Below are 25,780 nucleotides of genomic sequence, written 5' to 3'. Positions count from 1 at the left end.
TGGTTGAAGAAACTGAGACAAATGAAGCTTGTGACTTAACCATGATCACACATTTAGTAAATATCTAAAATTGGATTTGAACTCGTCTTCCTGACTTTAGACCCAGTGCTGTATCTATTATGTCACCCATCTACCTCACCTGGTCAGTATGACTGATTTATAGAATCGTAATGTATAAGACCAGAACCAGATTGTGAAAGGTACCAGTTTGTAGCTTTTCCTAGAGGTAATAGCCAAAGGAATTTGAATAGGAGAGGTATTACCCTAGGGGAAAAAAAAGACTTCAAGAAAATGTTTTCTCAGATATTGATAATAAAATTATATTTTCACCTATAGCAATACACTTCAAAATATTGGATGATTAATCAAAAAGATACCTATGTATTATCTTTTTATAATAGGAAGTCTGAAAAATCTCAAATGTCTATTCAGGTGCAGAAAAACTTAAATACTTCTGAGCATAGTAATTTTGTTTTCCCTTCCATTCTCCCTCTTTTGAGCCAATTCTTGCTTCCTTTATTATTGTTATTCTTTCTTATTATTTTGTTATTCTGCTCTTTGGCCAGTAACTTGCTGAGTTATTTTATTATGCCATCAGGGTGTTTAGCTGGTTCATATTCAGCTGTTAAAACACACTTTAATAGTGTAGAGAACTATACTTGTTGTGGGAGAAAGTTTAGTTAAGGCATGATACCTGCCTTGATAAAAGTTATATAGGCTACCAAGGGGAGCCAAGATGGTGGAGAAGGCACACACAACTCTCTAAGCTCCTCTCATTCTCCTCATAACCAACTATTTAATCCAGCCTTAAAAATAGCTCTTCACTGCTTAAATTCATGAAGATTAGAAGCACTACAATTTACCAGCCAAAGGCAATCTGGAAGATACCAAGGAAAGGTTTGTCCTGAAGGGCCAGGAACTGGCGAGAGACTAGCATCCTGAGCAGACCAGGGGCGGGGGTGACACCTCTGTGGCTAGAGAAATTATAGAGACCACTCTGCTATAGGCTAACCGCTCTGCGTTGACTACAAAGCAGTAAACTGGCAGAGAAATTAAAGCCTAAAATAGAGGGTACTCTAAAAAACCCCAGAACCTAACGCGTTCTGGCTGTAACCCCTCAAACCCGGAAGTAACTCAGGCAGACTGTAACGCAGCTCTGCAGTCACATTCTGCAGTTCGGGGCAGTTACTAATCTGCATGGCAGGGGGGCACAGCCTGGGCAGCCTGTAATCGGTACAGTGGGGGGCTCGGCATGGGGCAATAGAACTTCCTCAGCAGACTGTGCTTCCCCGGCAGACACTTCCAGTCCCTGCAAATCCATTCACTGCTCAACTGCTAATACCCACAGCCCCAAGGCAGGCTTTGGCTTGGGAAGTGAAACTCTCACTGCTCAGTGTCTAGCCCCAGCGAAGTCGTTATCTCACACAGCTGGGGTTCTTTGAAGGGCAGGATCCCAGCTTGGCCCTGCTGTCCTGAGTTACTCCTGGGTGGGGAACTCCTTCCCAGACCACTCCTGTACTTTGCTGCTTTTTGTAGCCAGCTGGCAGGACAGCTACCGGTCCATACACCTTTCACTGCTCTGCAGAGGAAGCTGGTAATCTCCTGGCTCTGAAAGCAGACCTTACAGGCTTTAACAAAATGAGTAAAAAAATCAAAAGAACGATTGATAGTTTCTGTACAGAAAGAGAACAGCTTTTCGACCCTGAAGAGACTAATAGCATACAGTCTCCAGACAATTGTTGGTCCCCAATACAAAAGGCTCTCCTAGAAGAGACTATTAAAAACCTTAAAAGAGAACTAGAAGAGAAATGGGGAAAGGAACGAGAAGCTATGCAAGAGAGCAACAACTTCCTAAAATGTGAATTAGAAAAGATAAAAAAAACTCCCAAGAAGTGCAGGGAAATAGAATTTGCAAATTGCAAAAAGAAAATAACTCACTAAAAAAAAAATAGTGAAATGGAAAAAAATTCCATAGAGCAAAACAACTCAATTGGACATATACAAAAAGAAGTTTAAAAAGCTAATGAAGAAAATAACTCACTAAAAATCAGAACTGAACAAATGGAAATGGCTGATTCATTGAGACATCAAGAATCAGTCAAGCAAACCAAAAAAATGAAAGATTGGGAAAAAATGTCAAATATTTATTTAGAAAAATGACAGACCTGGAAAATAGATCTAGGAGAGATAACCTGAGGATCATTGGACTACCCGAAAATTATGATGAAAAAAAGAGCCAAGATACTATTTTACAGGAAATCATCAAAGAGAACTGCCCAAAAGTAATAAAACTAGAAGGGAAAACAGGTGTTGAAAGAATTTATCGAACACCATCTGAAAAAGACCCTAAAATAAAGACTCTGAGGAATATTGTGGCCAAACTTCAGAATTTTCAGACTAAAGAAAAAATTTTACAAGCAGCCAGGAAAAAACAGTTCAAATATTGAGATGCCACAATAAGGGTCACACAAGATCTGGCTGCCTCAACATTAAAGGATCGAAGGGCCTGGAATCAGATATTCCGAAAGGCAAAAGAGCTTGGAATGCAGCCAAGAATAAACTACCCAGCTAAGCTGAGTATTTTTTTCCATGGAAGAAGATGGACATTTAATGAAATAGAAGAATTCCATCTCTTTCTAAAGAAAAAACCAGACTTAAACAAAAAATTTGATCTCCAACAACAGGACTCAAGAGAAGTAGAAAAAGGTAAAAGTTTCTCTTGAGAACTATATTTCTGTTGTGGATATACATAAAAACCACATGTATAATTTGATTTTTCTGATATAACATAAAAAAGAGAAGTAGAAATGGAAAGGGGATAGTGTCGGGAAAAGGGGAGATAAAAAGAGAGAAACTACATGTGATGATGAGGCAAAGGAAACCTATCATATTTGAGGGAACTTAGAGAGAGGAAGGGACATTGTGTGAATCCTACTCAAATCAGAGTTGTCTCAAAGAGGAAATAATTGACATATTTGTTTTACAGAGATTCTTCTCTCCATTAAAAAGTGGGAGAGGAAAAGGGAGAAGGAAAAAGAATAATAAGGGAAGGGTACAAGAAAAGGGAAGGGATTCAAAGGGAGAAGGGAGGGATACTAAAGAGGGAGAGCTACGTGATGTAAGTGGGACCAATAAGTTTAATACTAGGAAAGAAGGGAAGGAGGGCAAGAAAAAGTAAAGTATAATCTGGGGATATTAGGATGGCAGGAAATACAGAATTAGTAATTTTAACTGTAAATGTGAATGGGATGAACTCTCCCATAAAGAGAAGGCAGATAGCAGACTGGATCAAAAGTCAGAACCCTACAATATGTTGTTTACAGGAAACACATTTAAAACAGGGAGATACATACAGAGTAAAAGTAAAAGGCTGGAGCAGAACCTATTATGCTTCAGGTGAAGTCAAAAAAGCAGGCATAGCCATCTTTATCTCAGATCAAGCAAAAACAAAAATTGATCTAATTAAAAGAGATAAGGTCTAACTTCCTAAAGGAGAAGTTAAGAGAGTTGCGAGAAGAAATAGACAGCAAAACTATAATAGTAGGAGATCTCAATCTTGCACTCTCAGATTTAGATAAATCAAATCACAAAACAAATAAGAAAGAAATTAAAAAGGTAAATAGAATATGACAAAAATTAGGTATGATAGATCTCTGGAGAAAACTGAATGGTGACAGAAAGGAGTATACTTTCTTCTCAGCAGTTCATGGAACCTACACAAAAATTGACCATATATTAGGACATAAAGACCTCAAAATTAAATGCAGGAAGGCAGAAATAGTAAATGCTTTCTTTTCAGATCACAGTGCAATAAAAACTACATTCAACAAAAAGTTAGATGTAAATAGACCAAAAAGTAATTGGAAACTAAATAATCTCATCTTAAAGAATGATTGGGTGAAACAGCAAATTATAGATAAAATTAATAATTTCACTCAAGATAATGACAACAATGAGACATCATATCAAAATTTGTGGGATGCAGCCAAAGCGGTAATAAGAGGAAATTTTATATCCTTAGAAGCTTACTTGAATAAAACAGAGAAAGAGAAGATCAATGAATTGGGCTTGCAACTAAAAAAAACGCCAAATTAAAAACCCCCAATCAAATACTAAATTTGAAATTCTAAAATTAAAAGGAGAAATTAATAATATTGAAAGTAAAAAAAAAACTGTTGAACTAATTAATAAAACTAAGAGTTGGTTCTATGAAAAAGCCAATAAAATAGATAAGCTTTTGGTAAATCTGATTAGAAAAAAGAAAAAGGAAAATCAAATTAGTAGTCTTAAAAATGAAAAGGGAGAACTTCCCACCAATGAAGAGGAAATTACAGAAATAATAAGGAGTTACTTTGCCCAACTGTATGCCAATAAATTTGATAACCTAAGTGAAATGGATGACTACCTTCAAAAATAAGAGGAGGAAGTAAATTGCTTGAATAGTCCCATTTCAGAAAAAGAAATAGAACAAGCTATTAATCAACTCCCTTAAGAAAAAATCCCCAGGACCAGATGGATTTACATGTGAATTCTACCAAACATTTAAAGAACAATTAGCCCCAATGCTATATAAATTATTTGATAAAATAGGGAATGAAGGAGTCCTACCAAATTCCTTTTATGACACAGACATGATACTGATACCTAAACTAGGTAGGTTGAAAACAGAAAGAAAATTATAGACCAATCTCCCTAATGAATATTGATGCTAAAATCTTAAATAAGATATTAGCAAAAAGACTACAGAAAATCATCCCCAGGATAATACATTATGATCAAGTAGGATTTATATCAGGAATGCAGGGCTGGTTCAATATTAGGAAACTACCAATATAATTGGCCATATTAATAACCAAATTAACAAAAACCATATGATCATCTCAATAAATGCACAGAAAACATTTGGTAAAATCCAACATCCATTCCTATTAAAAACACTTGAGAGTATAGGAATAAATGGACTTTACCTTAAAATAATCAGCAGCATCTATTTAAAACCATCAGTAAGCATCATATGTAATGGGGAAAAACTGCAACCATTCCCAGTAAGATCAGGAGTGAAACAAGGTTGGCCACTATCACTGTTACTATTCAATATTGTATTAGAAATGCTAGCTTTGGCAATAAGAGTTGAGAAAGAGATTAAAGGAATTAGAGTAGGCAATGAGAAAACCAAATTATCACTCTTTGCTGATGATATGATGGTATACTTAGAGAACCCCAGAGATTCTACTAAAAAATTATTAGAAATAATCCACAATTTTAGGAAAGTTGCAGGATACAAAATAAACTCACATAAATCATCAGCATTCTTATATATCACTAACAAAATCCTACAATCAGAGTTACAAAGAGAAATTCCATTTAAAGTAACTACTAATAGTATAAAATACTTAGGAATCTATCTGCCAAGGGAAAATCAGAAACTTTATGAGCAAAACTACAAACCACTTTCCATACAAATTAAGTCTGATCTAACCAATTGGAAAAATATTAAATGCTCTTGGATAGGGTGATCAAATATAACAAAGATGACAGTACTACATAAACTAATCTATTTGTTTAGCACTATACCAATCAAGACTCCCCAAAAAACTATTTTAATGACCTAGAAAAAATAACAACATTCATGTGGAAAAACAAAAGGTCAAGAATTTCAAGGGAATTAATGAAAAAAAAAATCAATTGAAAGTGGCTTAGCTGTACCAGATCTAAAATTATATTATAGAGCAGCAGTTACCAAAACCATTTGGTATTGGCTAAGAAATAGACTAGTTGATCAATGGAATAGGGTAGGTTCAAAGGACAAAACAGTCAATAACTTTAATAATATAGTGTTTGACAAACCCAAAGATCCCAGTTTTTGGGATAAGAACGCATTATTTGACAAAAATTGCTGGGAAAATTGGAAATTAGTATGGCAGAAACTAGGCATTGACCCACATTTAACACCATACACCAAGATAAGGTCAAAATGGGTTCATGACCTAGGCATAAAGAATGAGATTATAAATAAATTGGAAGAGCATAGGACAGTTTACCTCTCAGACCTGTGGAAGAGGGAGGAATTTATAACTAAAGAAGAACTAGAGATCACTATTGACCATAAAATAGAAAATTTTGATTCTATCAAATTGAAAAGTTTTTGTGCAAACAAAACAAATGCAGACAAGATTAGAAGGGAAACAATAAACTGGGAAAATATTTTTGCAGTCAAAGGCCTCATTTCCAAAATATGTAGAGAATTGACTCTAATTTATAAGAAATCAAGCCATTCTCCAATTGATAACTGGTCAAAGGATATGAACAGACAATTCTCAGACAAAGAAATTGAAACTATTTATAGACATATGAAAATATGCTCCAAATCATTATTAATCAGAGAAATGCAAATTAAGACAACTCTAAGATACCTCTAACACACCTGTCAGAATGGCTAGAATGACAGGGAAAGATAATGTGGAATGTTGGAGGGGATGTGGGAAAATAGGGACATTGATACATTGTTGGTGGAATTGTGAACACATCCAGCCATTCTGGAGAGCAATTTGGATCTGTGCTCAAAAAGTTATCAAACTGTGCATACCCTTTGATCCAGCAGTGTTTCTACTGGGCTTATACCCTAAAGGGATACTAAAGAAGGGAAAGGGACCTGTATGTGCCAAAATGTTTGTGGCAGTCCTGTTTGTAGTGGCTAGAAGCTGGGAAATGAATGGATGCCCATCAATTGGAAAATGGTTGAGTAAATTGAGTATATGAACGTTATGGAATATTATTGTTCTGTAAGGAATGACCAGCAGGATGAATACAGAGAGGACTGGCGAGACTTACATGAACTGATACTAAGTGAAATGAGCAGAACCAGGAGATCATTATATACCTCAACAACGATACTGTTTGAGGAGTATTCTGATGGAAGTTGGATCTCTTTGATAAAGAGAGCTAATTCAGTTTCAATTGATCAAGGATGGACAGAAGCAGTTACACCCAAAGAATGAACACTGGGAAATGAATATAAACTGCTTGCATTTTTGTTTTTCTTCCCGGGTTATTTATACCTTCTGAATCCAATTCTCCCTGTATAACAAGAGAACTGTTCAGTTCTGCACACATATATTGTATCTAGGATATTGTATCTATTTAAAATGTAAAGGACTGCTTGCCATCTGGGGGAGGGGGTGAAGGGAGGGAGGGGAAAAATCGGAACAGAAGTGAGTGCAAGGGATAATGCTGTAAAAAATTACCCTGGCATGGGTTCTGTCAATAAAAAGTTATTTTTAAAAAATTGTCTACTGGGGAGTAGAATATAGCATACAAAATAGCTTTAATGCTGTAACTTATGTTAATAAGGGGTAATACTTCAGAGAATAAGTAAAGTCATGTCTCTTTCATTGTAAGCTTTCTTTGATGACTTTTGTTCAAGAAATTTACAGATGATTTCAGTAGTAAAATGATGCCTTGAAGTCTGTCAAGTATTTGTTTGAAATACTTACCTTGACTTTCATCTTTTTTCCAACAGCAACAATGGTGTGGTTGGTAAACATGGCAGAAGGAGACCCAGAAGCTCAAAGAAGAGTTTCCAAAAATTCTAACTACAATGCACAAAGTAGGAGAAACTTTAGTCTTCATGTTCATTTTTTTCCCCTAGCTTTTCTAATTTTCTACTTACATTGTCATCTTATGGTAGAATGATATGCCATTATTAGAAAAAATTCTAGTGAAATATGTGGCCTCAAGAAAAATGCTTTGGGGATAATCTTACAAAATTCTAAGTCATGGTTCAGGTGACGGGAGAACTCGGACTTCCTTATTAAACAAAACTGCTAAAAGAGAATTCTGACATTGGGCTAGAATTAGAAGGGTGGAGATAATATACTGGATCTCCTGTTTAGAAGTTAACTTTGGAGTTAAGGTGACTAATAGGATTTTATAATAATTTCTCTACCTATACCTTAAGATCCCTTCATCATTTCAGTCTTTTGAAAAAAACAATATCCATGGGACAACTAGGTGCTGCAGTGGATAGTGCACCAGTTTTGAAGTCAGGAGGACCTGAGTTCAAATCTGGTCTTAGACATTTAACACTTTCTAGCTGTGTGATCCTGGGCAAGTCACTTAACCCCAATTGCCTCAACAACAACAACAAAAAATAATAATAGAAATAATATCCACTTCTCTGTGACCCCATGTGGAGTTTTCTTGGTAAAAATATTGGAGTGGTTTACTATTTTATTCTTTAGTTCTGCATTTTACAGGGGAGAAAACTAAGACAAACAGGGATAAAGAACTTGCCCGGGATCACATAGCTAGGTTAAATTCAGAAAAATGAATTTTTCTGACTCCATTTCTGGCACTCTATCCATTATGCCACTCAGCTGCCTAGGATCCCTACATACTAGAATAAAATAATCTAATCCATCCTATATTTGCATTTTCTTTTTAAGATAAAATACCTTTCAGTTTTATGGATTTGTTTTATTTCTAATTTAGGTTCCAGTCAGGTGAGCTTCATCTGTATAGAAAGAAACTTGAACCAGAAGTATATTGAAAAATGTTAATAGGAAAACATTCCTATTTATTTACAGTTTGCGTTTTTAAAATAACTAGTCTTCTTATACAACAGATGCCAGTTTAGAACAAAAGTTGATGAATCTTAACAAGTAGTTGCTTTCACCAAACTGAAGATATCTCATAAACTAAAGATATAATTTTTTGCTACCATTTTTTCTAAAGCTCCAGTAAACCAGAATTCCAGCAATGTCACTGACAGTGATGATGGCGGTTTCAATGAAGAGTGGGAAGCTCAAAGGGATCGTAATCTGGGGCACCACCAGTCTACTCCAGCATCCAGGGCTGCTGTGCAGGAGCTTCCTGGAGGACCTTCCCATATGCATGATGATCCTGAGGAAAGTATGTATCTGCTTCCTTAATTAGAGCAGCTATTCAAATGGGACACTATCAGTACCACCAAAGGAATCACTGAATTTAAGGAATAATGAAGTAGCTGCTCAGATGTTAAGCATATTTTTTTTTAAAATAACTTTTTATTGACAGAACCTATGCCAAGGTAATTTTTACAACATTATCCCTTGCACTCACTTCTGTTCCGATTTTTCCCCTCCTTCCCTCCACCCCCTCCCCCAGATGGCAAGCAGTCCTATACATGTTAAATATTAGGCATATTTTTCAAAAGTAAAGCTAAAGACATTTGGCCAGTGATATAGGCTGTTTCTGAAAAATGATAGTTTTACTGTTAAGCAAGTGACTATAATAATGATAATCATTATTATCATTATTATTATTAACAGCTTATAATAATATCTTGATGTATTTCATGTTGCTGTTTTGATAAATTAACCAAATTCTGCCCTTCATTCTCAAATGCATGTTGTTAGTTTTTATAAATCTATTGTTATTTAGCATTTTTAAACAAATGCTAGAAGAGAGAAAGGGAAGTTTGGCTTTTTATCTTTTTTGTTGGATGTTGTGCCTTACAGTTTGTTCATTGATATATTTCTTTTCTATAAGTGAAAATCTTATGTTTTAGAAGTTTTTTGATTTGTATTAATGTTTGGTATTTCCCAAATTCACAACCCTTTTTTTTTTCTGAGAAAGTTTTGCATAACTCCAGGTACACAGAAACAAAAAATAAGTATACAAATCAGTTACTGATAACCATAATTTTGTGACCCCCACATTCAGTTATGAGACCCCATATGGAGCCAGAAACCACAATTTAAAAAACTAGACTTTAGAGGTTATTCAGCTAGTTTTAAGGAGAAGAAAAGGAATTTAAAATGTCAGAAATGCAAATAGCCATGGATAACATCAGTATCACTTTGTAAGTTAAAGTTTGCAAGCATGGCATTCAAGACACTGTATCTCCTCTTTGATATTTCTAGTGGTACTTATTTGGTGACTAGGTAGTAATTATTAAGTGCTCGCTACATGCAGCTAGGTACCAGGGCTACAGAACACAAACAGCCTTTACCCTTCAGAAGGAGGGAGGAACATGTATATAGATAAGTAAATATAAAATATATAAAAATCATTTAAGATGTAATACATAATATAAAAATAATAAAATAAAACACGTAAAAAGTATCCTTGCTAGGAGTGAGGTAGGAAGTTTTACGTTCTCTGTCCAATTCTTTAGTCATTCCAGATTTCTTCTTTTTAAAAAAATCCGTTTTGTTACTGCTTTTTGTTCTTACATTTCAGTCGTTTCTAGAGGAAAATAAAGTCTTCCCCCAACCTATCAGACTGAGCCCTCCCATATAATAAAGAAAAAAATTGATCCAGTACCAGAATGACCACATCTAAAACATATGTAGCATTCTGCCCTAAAAGATTGTCTCTCTGCCATGAAGAGAGAAGTATATTTTATTTTTCATTCCCCAGGACCTCATTAGTTTTTCATTTACCCAGAATTCATCTTTTAGTGACATTTGCTATCATTTAATTCATATAATTCTCTGAATTCCTCATTTTCCTCATGTATGACACAGTAACATGTTATTATATTAATATGTCATAGTTCTTTCATCCATTCCCCAATCTTTGGGCACCTACCTTGTTTTCAGTTCTTTGTTACCACAAAAGGTTTTTTTTGGTTTATAATAGACCTTTATTTTCTGTTTTTAGCTTCCTTAAGGTATATATTCCATAGTAGAGTTAGTAGGTCAAAGAGATTATTAACAGTTTTCTCACATGATTTCACATTGCCATATGGAACATTTGTGCCAATTCACAGCTCCATCAACATTCTTGTCTTCCTATAACCAATTTAACATTGACTATTTCCAGTAGTACAATGGGAATAGTATGTCATCTTTGCCAGTTTACAAGGGGAACCTTGGAATCGTTTTGCTTTGCATGACTATAAATAATCATTTATAGTTTGTAACATTATGAATTTGTAGCAATTTTAGGAATTTTTGGATAATTTGATATATCTATTGGGCCAGTGATTCTTGATGTCAGGATTTATGTCATTATAAATCTTGGAAATCAGCTACACCCAGTAAAAGAACACTGTGAAATGAGTGTGGACCACAACAAGAGTATTTCTACTCTTTCGGTTATTGTTTGCTTGTAGTTTTGTTTTTCTTCTTAGATTATTTTTACCTTCTTTCTAAACTGATTTTTCTTGTGCCGCAAGATAACTGTATAAATATGTATACATATATTGTATTTAACATATACTTTAACATATTTAACATGTATGGGACTATTTGCCATCTAAGGGAGAGGGTAGGGGAAAGGAGAGGAAAATTTGGAATAAAAGGTTTTGCAAGAGTCAGTGTTGAAAAATTACCCATGCATATGTTTTGTCAATAAAAAGCTATAATTTAAAAAAAATTAAGTCTTGAAAATCAAACTTTTATTAGTAATATGATACAATTTTTTTTACTCCATAATTTTTCTTTTGCTATCTTCATTGATTTTCTGTTTGTATAAAAAAAACTTTTTTTTTTTTTTTTTTTTTTTTTTTTTACAAAATTGAAATTGTCTATTTAATTTTGTCTTATCTCCTTTGTCCTTTGGTCAAGAGTTCTTCTCCTGTCATTGTTACCTCCTCTTGTTCTTGTCTGATTTTTTATGATTTTATTTATTCAGCTCACTTAGTCATTTTGAATGTATTACAACATATGATATAACTGTTGAATTAAATCTGATTTCTAATTTCTGTTCATTGTTTTCCAGTTGTTGGGTTTTCTTTTTTTTTGGAGTTTTTATGAAAAAGAATTCTTTCCAGTAGTAATTTATATTCTTGAATTTCTTAAAACAGTAGGGTATTTTTTTTATTGCATTTGATTCTTATTTAGTTTGTTCCACTCATCTACTCTTGCTTTTAAACTAGCATCCAATAGATTTGTTGACTACTGCCTTGTAAATACAGTTTAAGGTCTGCTGGCACTGCGTTCCTTTCCTTCTTTCCTAGTCTTCTCTCCTTTCGTTATATGCCTTGAGATTCTAGACCTTTTATTTTTCAAAAGGAATTTTGTTAGTGCATTGTCTAGTTCAGTTGTGTATTCTGTAGGCAATTTTATTATTTTATAATATTATTAAATCTGTAATTTATCATTTTATAAAATTACATTAGTATGACCTAGTAATAAGCAGTGAATATTCTCTAATTATTTAATTGTCTATATTTCTATCCATTTCTGTATATTTCTTGCTGCTGGACTTCATTGACAATATATAAAAATGGTGATGACTTATGTGGTCTTATTTTGTATCCTGCAACTTTGCTAAAGTTGTGAATTGTTTCAGGTAGTTTTTTAGTTGATTCTTTAGGGTTCTCTAAGAATACCATCATATCATCTGCAAAGTGCGATAATTTGGTTTCCTCATTACCTATTCTAATACCTTTAATCTCTTTTTTTTCACTTATTGTCAAAACTAACATTTGTAATACAACAATGAATAGTAATGGTGATAGTGGGCAATCTTGTTTCACCCCTGATCTTATTGGGAATGGTTCTAGTTTGTCCCTATTACATATGATGCTTGTTCATGGTTTTAAATAGATGGTACTGATCATTTTAAGGAAAAGTCCATTTATTCCTATACTCTATCGTGTTTTTAATAGGAATGAGTGTTGGATTTTATCAAATGCCTTTTCCTGCATCTATTGAGATAATCATATGATTTTTGTTAGTTTGGTATTGTCAGTTATGCTGTTAGTTTTCCTAATATTGAACCAGCCCCTGCATTTCTGGTATAAATCTTACTTGGTCAGGGTGTATTATCCTGGGGATGACTTTCTGTAATCTCTTTGCTAATATTTTATTAAAGATTTTTGCATCAATATTCATTAGGGAAATTGGCCTATAATTTTTTTTTCTCTATTTTTACTACCTAGTTTAGGTATCAGCACCATATCTGTATCATAAAAGGAATTTGGTAGGACTCTTTCTTGCCCTATTTTTCAAATAGTTTATATAGTACTGGAATTAATTGTTCTTTCAGTGTTTGGTAGAATTAACATGTAAATACATCTGGCCCTGGAGATTTTTTTTAAGGAGTTGATTAATAGCTTGTTCTATTTCTTTTTCTAAAATGGGACTATTTAAGTAATTTATTTTATCTTCTATTAACCTGGGCAATCTATGTTTTTGTAGATATTTCTCCATTTCACTTAGATTATCAAATTTGTTGCTATATAGTTGGGTAAAATAACTTCTAATTATTGTTCTAATTTCCTCTTCAGTGGTGGAAAGTTCTCCCTTTTCATTTTTTAGATTAACAATTTGATTTTCTTTTTTCCTTTTTTTAACCAAATTAGCTAAAGATTTATTTTTTTATGAAACCAATTCTTAGTTTTACTTATTAATTCAATATTTTTCAATTCTCAATTAATTCAAATTAATTCATTTTTATTAATGTCTCCTTTTATTTTCAGAATTTCAAATTTGGTATTGTGTTGAGAATTTTTAATTTGTTGTTTTTCTAGCTTTTTTTTCCCTAGCCCAATTCATTGATCTCCTCTTTCTCTATTTAATGCAAATAAGCATCTAGGGATAAAAAATTTCTCCTAATAATTGTTTTGGCTACATCCCACAAATTTTAGTATGTTGTCTCATTATTGTCATTCTCTTGGATGAAGTTATTGATTGTGTCTATGATTTGTGTTCACCTATTCATTCTTTAGGATTAGATTAGGAATGTTAATTCTTAATGAAGACATTTGGATGCATTAGGAAATATTCTGTAACGTTAATCCAGTAATCCCAGTCTTGTTCTTAGTCTCTTCCCTTATTGCTCATCCTATTTGGTAGTATGCTGTTCTCTCTTTGAATCTGTGACCATCCTTCATTCTAAAACTTAAGCCACCTCTGTTTCAACTATTTCTTTACCCATGATATAGTTAGTACTTTTATATACATCTTCATTTTTTAGAATCTGATCTCCTTAAATATCTAAACCCCATCAATATAGGTCAGTGTAAGTCCTTAGTCTTATCCCATTGCTTGTTTCTGTAGGCTCATTTCACAGTTCTATCAGATGATTCACTTCTAGGCAGCATTATATTATTATTATTTCTTTCTCTGATTCCTTTTGTCTTCTACCCTAATGTCCCCACCCCCATCTCACTGTCATCTTTCTTATTCTTATTCTTATTTGAGAGTGAAAGTATAGTTCTTGGGCTCTCTTGTTTCATCTTTTTCTCTATCCAGAAGGAATTCCTCTGTATTATTCTACCAACCAATTCTACCAACTAGTATTGATTGACTTATTAAAAAGAATAAGATTTTCCCCCTTGATGTGCTAAGTCATTTTTTATATCTACTTTCTTCCTGATTTTTCCTGTTACATATCTTTGATTTCTTTAGCCATGTATAGGATCTTTTTGTCTTCCTACATATATCGTATATTGGCTTATTGTTTTGCTTCCTTTTTAAAAATGTATTTGTTCTGTTTGGTCAGTTTGCATGTTGAATACTCATCTTACCTCTAATTTATTTTGAAGAAATGATTCTAATTCTTCCCTTTTGTTTAAAACATATTATTCTTTTTTTAAAAAAAAATTATTATAACTTTTATTTACAAAACCATATGCATGGATAATTTTTCAACATTGACTCTTGCAAAACCTGGAAGTGTTGGCACTTTACTTGGGTTAATCCCCACCTCCAGTCTTTCTTCCAACCTTCTTCTACCTTCTTCTTGGATTGTTGCAGAAAGACCCCTATTTTACCCCAAGTCTTTCACCAGTCTGTGGTCTCCCTGAGGTGCAAATTTATTCTATTGGTGGTGGAAATCTGGAGAGCTTGAAATGTACCGACCTACTCCACCATCTTCCCAGAATCCTCTCCCCTAAATGTGGTATTCCTGATTCTTTTGAGATACATTCTCTCTTAAGCCAAAGCAATCAGTGGTAGCGTGGAGCCAGATAACCTAAGTCCAAATCCCAGCTCTCTTTTTCTGCTACCTCAGTATCTTTAACCTCACTGGGCTTAATTTTCATATTTAAAAATTAGGAGGTTGAACTAGACAGTTTCTCTAGTCCCCTCCAGCTCTAGCTTCTTCAGTACCATCTGGGTAGTCAGATTTTCCACTCTTGATTTTCTCTTTTTTCTTTTGAGAGTCTAAATTCTCAAATGGAAGCCCAGTGCGTCCTTGGCATCTGTCCTGGAATTTCTTTTATACTTTCAGTAATCTCCTCCTTAGCTCCCAAGGGTTCAGTAATCCTCTCTGTGCAGTTAGCTCCCAAGCATACACGGCTGTGTCATCACCACTTGGGCTCCAGTCCTCTATTACCAGCTGCCTGTTGGACATCTCTGTTTGGATAATGCCATAGATATTTCAAAGTTGGCATGTCCTAAATAGAGTTCATTATCTTTCTGCCTGAAGCCACTCCTATACCTAACTTGTCTGTTTTTGTTGAGAATACTGTTGAGAAGTCACCCAGCTTCTTAAGGTTGGTGTTATACTTAACTCTTCATTTTATCTCCCTGTTCCTCCTCTCTTCCTACCACCATTTGAATCGGTTGCCAAGTCTGGTCACATTTAATTCCACAACATCTGTCATATCTCTCCTCTTTTTACTCACATGACCACAACCCTCATTAAAGCTCTCATTACTGCACTGTTGTATTAGCTTCCAAATTAGTCTCCTTGCTTCTAGTCTGACCCTTTCTAATCTGACTGTATCACTCTCTTATTTAAAATGCTTCATTGGCTTCATTTTCCCTTCAGAGGTGACATACAGATTCCTTTCTTTGACACTTGAGTTCTTTACAGAATCTGCATGTATGTAATTTCTAGCCTGATTACACATTTTCTCCCAATCTGTGTTCCAACCAAATAGGTTTGCTTGCTGTTTACCATGCATAACATCTCTGCTTTCATCTTCATGCCTTTTTGCTGATTACCATGCACTTGGACTGTCTACCTCCTCACTTCTGTTTTTTTGGAATCTTTATGGCTCACTTCAAATGCCATTCCCTACAGGAAGCCCTTCCTGATCCTCCAGTGCTTAATGATTTTTCTCCTCTCTCCCTATAAAGAATTATTTGAGCATATTTGGTATCTGTATGCACGTTGTTTCCCTCTGGTAGAAAAATAAGCTCCTTGAAGGCAGGAAGCATTTTGTTTTCTCCTTGTGTCCTAACACTGTCATGCCTTGCACCATATGGACACTTAATAAATGCTTCTTGAATTGGATTTGTCCAAGTCTTTCAGTTTCCTATTTAAAACATTATAATACAAATATGTGGCAGGTTTCTTCTGGCAGTGTCATTAATCATAATGCGTCAGATTGCATTTCCTAAAGCTGAAGTTAATACTGTTTGTGTTTTCTATAACATTTCACCCAAATTCTAAATAACAGCCTTCTTTTTTTTTGTCTCCTAGTACCATTTTGTTAAGAGGATTCAGTTTTACTTATGTCATTCATCAGTAACATTTTTTAAAGAGGATTCAGTTTTCTTGTGTCATATACCTGCTCCTTACCCTTTCCAGCTTAGTAAGCATTATGGATTTGATTAAATGACAACAAAGCATGATTATCTAATTAAACAGAAATCCTAAAGTTTAAAATAATAAAATTTTTAAAAGTATATATTGTTTTTATATTTTCTGTAATTGAGACCTTTAGACAAATATTTTTCTTCATGTTCCTCATCCCTTCTTTTCAGGGGGAGTGAAGCTTGGACTAGGAGATTTCATTTTCTACAGTGTTCTGGTTGGCAAAGCCTCAGCAACAGCTAGCGGAGACTGGAACACAACAATAGCCTGTTTTGTAGCCATATTAATTGTAAGTATAACCTAACAAATTATATCTCTAAGGCTGCAACATAGTAGTCATGTGGGGAAGTAGCCATGCTAGAGACCTATTTTAAAGAGGATAATCAGAAGTCAAATATGTTCAGGGAACTGTGTTCTAAGTTTATTATAGTTCAAGTGGTGTCATTTTTAACAGCTTTGTGCTACAATTTTTGGCCAGCTTTTAGAACACAATGGTTATAAATCTACATGACTGTCATTTTTTGATACCTTTACAAAAAGGTAAGCACTGATTTTTTTTTTTTTTTGAGAAATAATTAGGGTTAAGTGACTTGCCATGAGTCACACAGCTACTAATTGTTAATTATCTGAGGCTAGATTTGAACTCAGGACCTTTTGACTTCAGGACTAGTGCTCTATCCACTGTGCCATCTAGCTGCCCCCTAAGCACTGAATTTTCTACTTATATGTTTTGAGCAAATTAATTTCATATGATATTTTTGTTTGCTAATTTTTCTATGAAATATACCATCTTTGTTGTGCATGTGTTAGCATGATGAGATATTACAGGAGCCACTTGTTAGTGGCCACTGGGGATCTACTTCTGACCAGCAGAATAGATTCCTTCATGTGAGAAGATGATAAGGATACAAAGAGACTGAGAGGAAGGTATATTCTCTGACCTCTCTCCTCTTCCCTCTTGCCTCCATTTATTTCATTCTTAATTCACAAGCAACATCTTCCTCTGTAAAGGCTGCTTTGCATGTCCTTCAGGGGTGTTATGATTCACAACTGTGGGGGCTTTCAGAGGACTCCCCGCCTCTTAATGGTACAGTCCCCTTTAACCCTTTACAGGCTTCCTGGGTTTTGCACTTAGACAAGGTCCCTTAACAATGAGAATATTAAATAATAATAAATATTAATTTATATTATTAAATTTTGTTGTTATTCAGTCATTTCATCCATATCCAATTCTTTCTGACTCATTTTGAGTTTTCTTGGAAAAGATACTGGAATGCTTTACCATTTCTTTTTTCAGCTCATTTTACACATGAGGAAATTTAATTACTTACAGTCATATAGCTAATAAATATCCAGGACTGGATTTGAACTCAGGTCCTCCTGACTCTGGGCCTCATGCTCTATCCAGTGGGCTACCTAGCTGCCCTCCATTATTAAATCTACTTTAAAATACCTACTATAATTTGTTTTTTTCTTCAGAGAAAATTTCTTCTTCTTTTTTTTTTTTTAAGTTTTTTATTTACAAGTTATATGTATGGATAATTTTACAGCATTGACAATTGCCAAACCTTTTGTTCCAATTTTTTCCCTCCTTCCCCCCACCCCCTCCCTTAGATGGCAGGATGACCAGTAGATGTTAAATATATTAAAGTATAAATTAGATACACAATAAGTATACATGACCAAACCGTTATTTTGCTGTACTAAAAGAATTGGACTCTGAAATATTGTACAATTAGCCTGTGAAAGAAATCCAAAATGCAGGCAGGCAAAAATATAGGGATTGGGAATTCAGTGTAATGGTTCTTAGTCATCTCCCAGAGTTCTTTCGCTGAGTTCCATTGGAACTTATTTGGTTCATCTCATTGCTGAGGATGGCCAGGTTCATCAGAATTGATCATCATATAGTATTGTTGTTGAAGTATATAATGATCTCCTGGCCCTGCTCGTTTCACTCAGCATCAGTTTGTGTAATTCTCTCCAGGTCTTTCCTTCAGAGGAAATTTCATGCTGCATGCCCTTTCCCCAAAAATTTTGTATTTAACTTTTAAATAGCTAAGGAAGAGAATGAATTGTACAAATTACTTTGAGTTTCACAGAAAGCTTGATCGTTTTCTCTAAATATAACCCTTGTTTCTAATTTATCCCATTAGCATCACTTCTCCTTGTAATATAGAGCACAAAGACTAAAGCTTCTATGCTGATGGTCCAGGCAGCACCAATAAAATTTCAGGGACTGAAGTCTTTTTAGAAAAGAAGAGTCCATTTTTTTACTGTTAGAAGTGATAGAATTTAGTGATTTGTGTTCTCAAGCAATGAAGTTTTATCACTTTTTACTTTAACTATTTCTTTCCAAGACCAATCTGAAGATTGTAAAAATTTCAAGTATTTTATGTCAATTAAATTTTTTCCTTTTGAAAAATTTGTTTCAATTTTATTTTTGTTTAAAATTGTGTGTGTATGAAATAGACTGAGTCATTGCAACTAGGTTGCTGTAAATCAGTGAAATGAGTTTTGTTTTATTTTATACTAGATTCCTCAAAAAAATTTTTAATGACTTTCTTCCACAGTGTTAAAAATATTAGGATTTCTAAAATTTAACCTAAAAAAAGTGTTCAATTGGTAAATGATTACATGAAGCAAAACCTCCCGAGTTCCATAACAACATTGAATTGTAAAGTGGTTGTATAAGTGCATTTCAGCTTATGGCTTCTTTCTACTTTCTCTGCAGGGTTTGTGCCTTACCTTACTGCTTCTCGCCATCTTCAAGAAAGCATTACCTGCTCTTCCAATCTCCATCACCTTTGGGCTTGTTTTCTATTTTGCCACAGATTACCTTGTGCAGCCTTTTATGGACCAGCTAGCATTCCATCAATTTTATATTTAGCACATTAAAAATTGGAATCCCATGGATTTTTCTCCTCTGACTGTAGTAAAATCTGGAGAGGACAAAAAAATTTTCCTCTTCTTCATGGAACAGTTTCAAGATTCCCAGATGGATTCATTGCAACTTTCTCCCAGTTTTTTGTGAGAACTTGCCTCCCTGAACATTGAAAGGCAGTAAATGGTTTTAAATGTTCATTTTTAATTTTTTTTTCCTACAAGAAGCCACCTGGATTTGTGAATAGAAATAGGAGGAAAACAATAGGCTAAAAAATTGTTAATGCTTCCACCAGCAATTTATCCCTTGGTAACAGGTAGATATTACCAACACTACAGACTCTCAGGACTACTATTGCCAAGAGGTTAAATGAGGGAAGTTGTTAAACCAAACAGTAATCTTTATTTGAACACACATGTTGAAAAAAGATCAACCTAATAAATCTGTGTTAGTTAAGTGTTGAGCCATTTGGGTGTATCATCAGGTGGACAGACATCTGCAGCCAAATGGAATGGAGAAAAGGGAGGCAGCTTGCCACTTCCAGATTTTTATGCTAGAAGTTCAAGCCATTTTCAAGTAAAAGAATCTCTTCCACCTTGGGTCAAGCCAGGTGCTTAGACAGATTTTAATGGTTTTTTTTTTTTTTTTTTTTTGGTTGTTCTGAAGCACTGAAGTTTTATCACTTTTCACTTTCACCATTTCTTCTCAACCTCAATCTAAAGTTAAAAAAAAAAAAAAAACAACTAGTCCATCTCAAAGGACTTTGGTTCAAGATTCAGTAGATATTGTGGTAAGGGGACTATTCAAAGCTTGCTCCTCACCAGCATTCTCAAAATGCTTCGGCTGTTCAACTAAATTTCTGTCCGTCCTTGCTGTGATGGCAGCACACAATTAATCTTTGTTTTTCAACAGGTACAGCATTCCAAGTTCATGTTTCCCCACATACCTTCCATCTTTCCCCTTCACTCCAAATTGCATGTAATTCTTCTAAGACAGATAATCCATCATAGCAATGAATGGATGACCTATTTATTTTAGAATTTAACTCAAGCATGCTTATAAATTGCTGCAGTTAACCTTTTTCTTGTAATTTCTTCACCAATATACAGACTTCATCCAAAGTTTGTGGCCAAAAGCTGGGGAATTAAAAAAATATGATGTTTTGTGATATTCTTTTTCTTAGTCTGATTCAATATTTCTGGCAGCTGTTGAGAATTAGAATGCACTGCTGAAGGCAAATTATTTTTTAAGTACTTTGTGAATCAATTTTGTTTAGCAAAGTTAGAAAGTAGTAGGTAGAAAGATACTATTTTTAGTCTAAAGCTTGGCCTATGGAGAACATGGGGTTAAGAGGAGAAGTCACTGATGAGTGAAAAAGAGGCCTCAAACAGCGAATAGGCAAAATAAACCAAATACTAAAGAGCAGATACCAAATCATTTATCAAAGACTTTACAATTGGTTTTTTGTGATTACACCTCTCCTATTGCAGGTTGTTTCAAAATATCTTTGTTTGAATTGAGGACAGTGAAGACTGTGAAAGCATTAAAATCCAGGTTCTGTACAAGTATGCCAAACAAAAAAAATCTGATGACTGCCCTTTTTAGAGGTAATCTCTCTAAAGTCTGTGTGGTAGACAGCAAACTCTGTTGGCCTTCTTTACCTCAGAGAACCTTTAGCTTTAGTGATGAAATGATGTGATCTGAAGGCGTGGCTCAGGAATGGCCAATATCATCTCTTCTCCTTAACATGTTTCTAGCTGTAATATATTTTCTAGATTGGAGCAATTCCCTGGAATATATATACCCTGCCAGTGGATGACTTCTCTGATTTATTATGGTAATAAGTAAAATGTGTGTATTCACCTGGTTTGGGATTTTATGTTTAGATAATGCTTTTGTATCTAAGTACTTGCTTATATTGGATTGCTTTGGGAATTTCAGTGGAAATGAAGGATGCAAAAAAAAAAAAAGGATGAATTTCAGAATGTTTGATTGTTTTGCTTTTTTAAAAAAGTCTGAATATTTTCTTCACTTAATACTTTTCTCTTTCTTTCCCACTTAAATAATTTAAAGCAGGAATATTATTTCCTGTAGTTTTACCTGTGATTCAGAAGCCACTTATATATCAATTCATCATCTCAGGAATTAAGTGAAGCATAAAATAGGTTCTTTTAAAAAAGGCTTCCAGATAAACCCTATGTATTATAGATTTTGACTTCAAACTAGAGTTTACCTAAGAGAGATTTTATTGTGTGTTTATTGGCCACCCTGTATTTTAGTTTTTCCCCTTGAAAGGCTTGTGATGCTACATGCAAATCTAAGCCATGTCTAAATCAAACTGTATAACAACAAACAGACCATTATGTTCCATTAAGTAGAGCCAAGGATATCAGTAGTATGAATTTGCCCCCAGACACTCTGTAAGGACAAGTTTAGACATCCCAGAATATGAGGTCATGGTATGAAACAGAGGAAGTTCCAGATGCATGCTTTAAAGTCATTCAGGAATGGGTAGTCACAGTATTCATCTCATAAGTGGGAATCTGGGGATAGCTAGCAGTGGGGCTCTTCCACAATGGGAAGAGCACTGCATTGAACTAACCAACAAAGTGCAACAGATTCAGAAGTTAGATAAATTTCAAGTTTAGTTTAAAATTAAAATATCCTTTAAAAGAAAGGAGTTAATAGGTGAGAAAATAGTAGATTTGTATTTAGTTTTGACACACAAAATAATAGAGTACATTTTTGTAGAAAGTAGTTTACAAGAAGATTGATGTTGTTTGATTCCCTGGACTAGAAGCCACAGGTTTTGTTGTTTTTGTTTTTGTTTTTGTTTTTTGTAATGGCCAATTCAATATTGTACTTCGAGGTTATTTTCTTTCTTTCTTTTTTTTTTTTTTTTTTTTTTAGAAAACACCCTTATCTTTTACTAAAGTATCTTCCTACTAAAAGTTAAGCAAAACCAACTATTAGAACAAATTGCAGGTACCACAACTTCTTATTGATTGCATTTTACATTTAGAAAAAATTGGAAATCATGATCTTTGCAGAGCTTAGAAGAAAAGTATGGGGAAAGGCAGCAATTTATTATTAATTTGTCTACCCATAAAAGCAACAACTGAATATATTGTTTTAAGTTCTGAATGTTGGATCTCCTCCCTGTGTGTCATTTACATCTAACAGGCTGCAAATAATATTATATTACATTTTGCTCTTATCTAAAGCCGTTTCCCTAAAGACTTCAAAGCATTTTTCATAGAAACGCATCTGTACCCCACTGGCAAAAGGGGAAATATAAGAAATTAAGCAATTAATGGAAGTCAGGTGATGTCAGAAGCAGAACTAGAGCTATGTTCTGTGATTCTTGACTACAAGTTCCTCATTTTATTTACCACACCATGCGCTCAATCAGCAACATTTTTTTCCTGGAAGGAAGAGGCTACGTTACCTTGGACTTTTCTAAATTTTTCAAGAGTTTCACTTGAACTGTGTTACTTCTTTCCTGTTTTCTAACATACAGATAACTTTAAGCTCTTTAAAACATTGGAAACTTTAGGCATAATGACTGTATACTCTGATCTGTAACCACTTTTTCATGGTTGTTAAGGGCTCTTGCCACATGAACATAGTTGACACTGAAAATTGCAATAATGCTGTCAGAGCCTTATGTAGCATATGCTGTCACAGCTTCTCTACCTGTACCATCTCTGCATGAGAAGCAGGCTCGTGAACTGGATTGTGCTCATTTCAGGAATGAGTCTTCTGAGTGAACTAAGGCTTCTTTCCTTCTCTTCCTCTGAATTTGCCCTTATCATAGGAAGACAGTACCCTACCTCCCTCTTCCCCTGCAGATGTCCTAACACTGTGTTGGATCCTAAACACTGTGTTGGAAAGGAGCTTTCAGAACTGTACAGATGATCTCACTGATCTCATGGCAGAGACTTTTGTATCTTCAACTTGAGCATAGAGCATATATCTTCGTAACGTCTCTAAAATCCCAGAATAGAGGACTTTGAAAATCACTCGCCAACTTTCAACTCTTTGCAGCCCTGCCATAAAAGAATGATCTCTGAGTAGCTTATTTGGATGCCATTAGCTGGTGGTCTTACCTGATTAGAGGAAACACCTCCCTAAGGAGAGGATTATGTTAGGTATTGCCTTGACCACCAGTATAGTCCTGATCAGAAACCTACCAATTTTACCTGCTGTACTTGAAAGCTGCCTCCTGCTGACATCACTCAATGTCTCTGTCTACAAAGCAATTTCAGAATATCTCAGAAAGGTACCACTTCCTGGATGCTTGCTCTGTCATTAATAAGAGGAGACGGTTGGGTCCCTCCTCAAATGTGCCTGACTAGAACTTCAGGTTGGACTATGCAGTGGGGAAAGTTTCCTTCTTAGGACATTTTCCTTTTTAAAAGAACAAGTATTTATTGGAACCATTGGCAGCAGCTTCAGAACTTTGAATCATGCAGTGGTGGCTACAGGGTTGTGCACACTGCAATAGTGGCTTGGTTTACAATGCGATTGGACATGCTGGAATATGGGCTTCATTGGGATTCCTTTACTTTCAAGTGTTTGCTGTTTTGTTTTTGTTTCTACAGATACTGATTTGTACATAATCCAGAAAGAATGTGAAAACATCTTTTTGTAACACCTTTCAAATTCTTGATAAGATACAATTTTGATAGATTGCAAAATTTTCCTGTATTTGTCAGATTAATAAACTAAAGATCGCATGAATCCTAACTGCTAGTTGTCTTACCTTAAGTACCATGGTATAAAAATTCTGGAATGCAGAAATTAGTGTAGAGCAGGTCAGAAGCCCATTTTTATTCTGTGCTGTTAAGATAATATAGATTATATGGCAAGCTATGCTCCCAAGTGATAAAATTTTATAGATCTTTATTAAAAACTTCATTTCCTTAAAAAACTCATTTCAAACTTGTTTCCTAAAGAAAAAATTTATAATAATTTAAAGACATTGTCAAAACTAATTATTGCATGAAATAACCCTGCATGAAGGTTTCTTGCAATCCAGATGTTTCTTATGTTAGAGAAATATTTTTAGCTGGGAGCTTGTCTGTAGATCATACAACAGCATTCAATACAGATTTTATGGATTTGACAATACACAGAATTTCCAGTCCACTTCCCCATCCTCTCTTGCAAACATTACAACACCTCTATTTACTTAACAGTGAATGACATCCACTTTGTATTATTCTACTAGGAAGAAAATGAAAGGGAAGTTGCAGTCTGAAGAAGGAAGCCAGAGGGGGAAGCACTCAGAACTTTTTTGCCAAGGGTATTTTGAAAAACTAACAAGTCCCAAAACTTGCTTAAGAGTCTTTCTTTTTTCTTTCTTTTTTTAAAATTAAAGATTTTTATTTACAAAACATATGCATGGGTAATTTTTCCAACATTGACTCTTGCATAACCTTTTGTTCCAAATATTCCCTCCTCCTCCCAACCCCCTCCCCTATCTGGCAGGTAGTCCAAAACATGTTAAACATGATGAAATACATGTTACATTCAATATATATATACATATTTATACAGTTATCTTCTTGTACAAGAAAAATCAGATCAAGAAGGAAGAAAAAGAAATACTCAGAGAAAACAAAATCCAAGTAAATAACAACAGAGAATGTTAGGTTGTGTTCCACACTCTGTTCCCATGGTTCTCTCTCTGACTGTAGATGGCTCTCTTCACTCCACAATTGGAACTGGTTTGAATCATCTCATTGTTGAAGAGAGCCTCATCCATCAGCATTGATAATCATATAGTCTTCTTGTTGCTGTGTAATAATGATCTGGTTCTGCTCATTTCACTTAGCATTAGTTCATGTAAGTCCTGAGAGTCTTTTTGAACTTAATTCAAACATTTTTCAAGCACACACAATATGTGAGGCACTAGGCACTAATGACACGAAAAGATAAAGTCCTTAAGAAATTTATATTTTTATTAAGAAAACCCATTACAATTTGAAGAGCTGGAGTTGGGAGAGGGAAAGACAGGACAGACAGGGACTAAGGAAAACTTAAAAGAAATTACCCCTATGCTGAATGTTAAAAAAAAGAGGTTCTCCAAGAAAGAGATGAAGAAATACATTCCAGGCATGGGAGATGGCTTATGCAAATACTCAGCAATAAGAAATGGAAGATCAAGTTGAGAAGGAAAGTTAGTTGCTTGCTCTGACCAGAATATTTTATTGTTTAGTTATGTCTGACTCTTCATGACCCCATTTGAAGTTCCTTGGCAAAAATATTGGAGTGGTTTGCCCTTCAGCTCATTTTATAGATGAGAAAACTGAGGCAAACGGGATTGCCCAAGGTCACACAACTAGTGTCTGAGGCCAGATTTGAACTCAGAGAGATGTATCTTCTTTAGGCCTGGCACCTTATCCATTGCACTAC

General features: G+C 34.6%; 1 protein-coding gene across 1 annotated transcript in view; it reads left to right on the top strand.

Moving 5' to 3' along the window:
- The window catches only part of PSEN1 (presenilin 1), a 76,192-nt gene extending 52,083 nt beyond the window's left edge, over positions 1–24,109 (top strand). Inside the window, exons 8-11 of the mRNA XM_051977652.1 lie at positions 7,520–7,606; positions 8,734–8,910; positions 16,650–16,768; positions 19,211–24,109. Of these exons, the coding sequence (XP_051833612.1) occupies positions 7,520–7,606; positions 8,734–8,910; positions 16,650–16,768; positions 19,211–19,366 (539 nt within the window). The 3' untranslated portion in view covers positions 19,367–24,109. The remainder of the gene's footprint in view (positions 1–7,519; positions 7,607–8,733; positions 8,911–16,649; positions 16,769–19,210) is intronic.
- The last annotated feature ends 1,671 nt before the right edge of the window (positions 24,110–25,780 follow it).

Source organism: Antechinus flavipes, chromosome 2 (assembly GCF_016432865.1).
Source record: "Antechinus flavipes isolate AdamAnt ecotype Samford, QLD, Australia chromosome 2, AdamAnt_v2, whole genome shotgun sequence".
NCBI lineage: Eukaryota > Metazoa > Chordata > Mammalia > Dasyuromorphia > Dasyuridae > Antechinus > Antechinus flavipes.
This window is presented reverse-complemented; position numbering and strand designations above follow the sequence as displayed.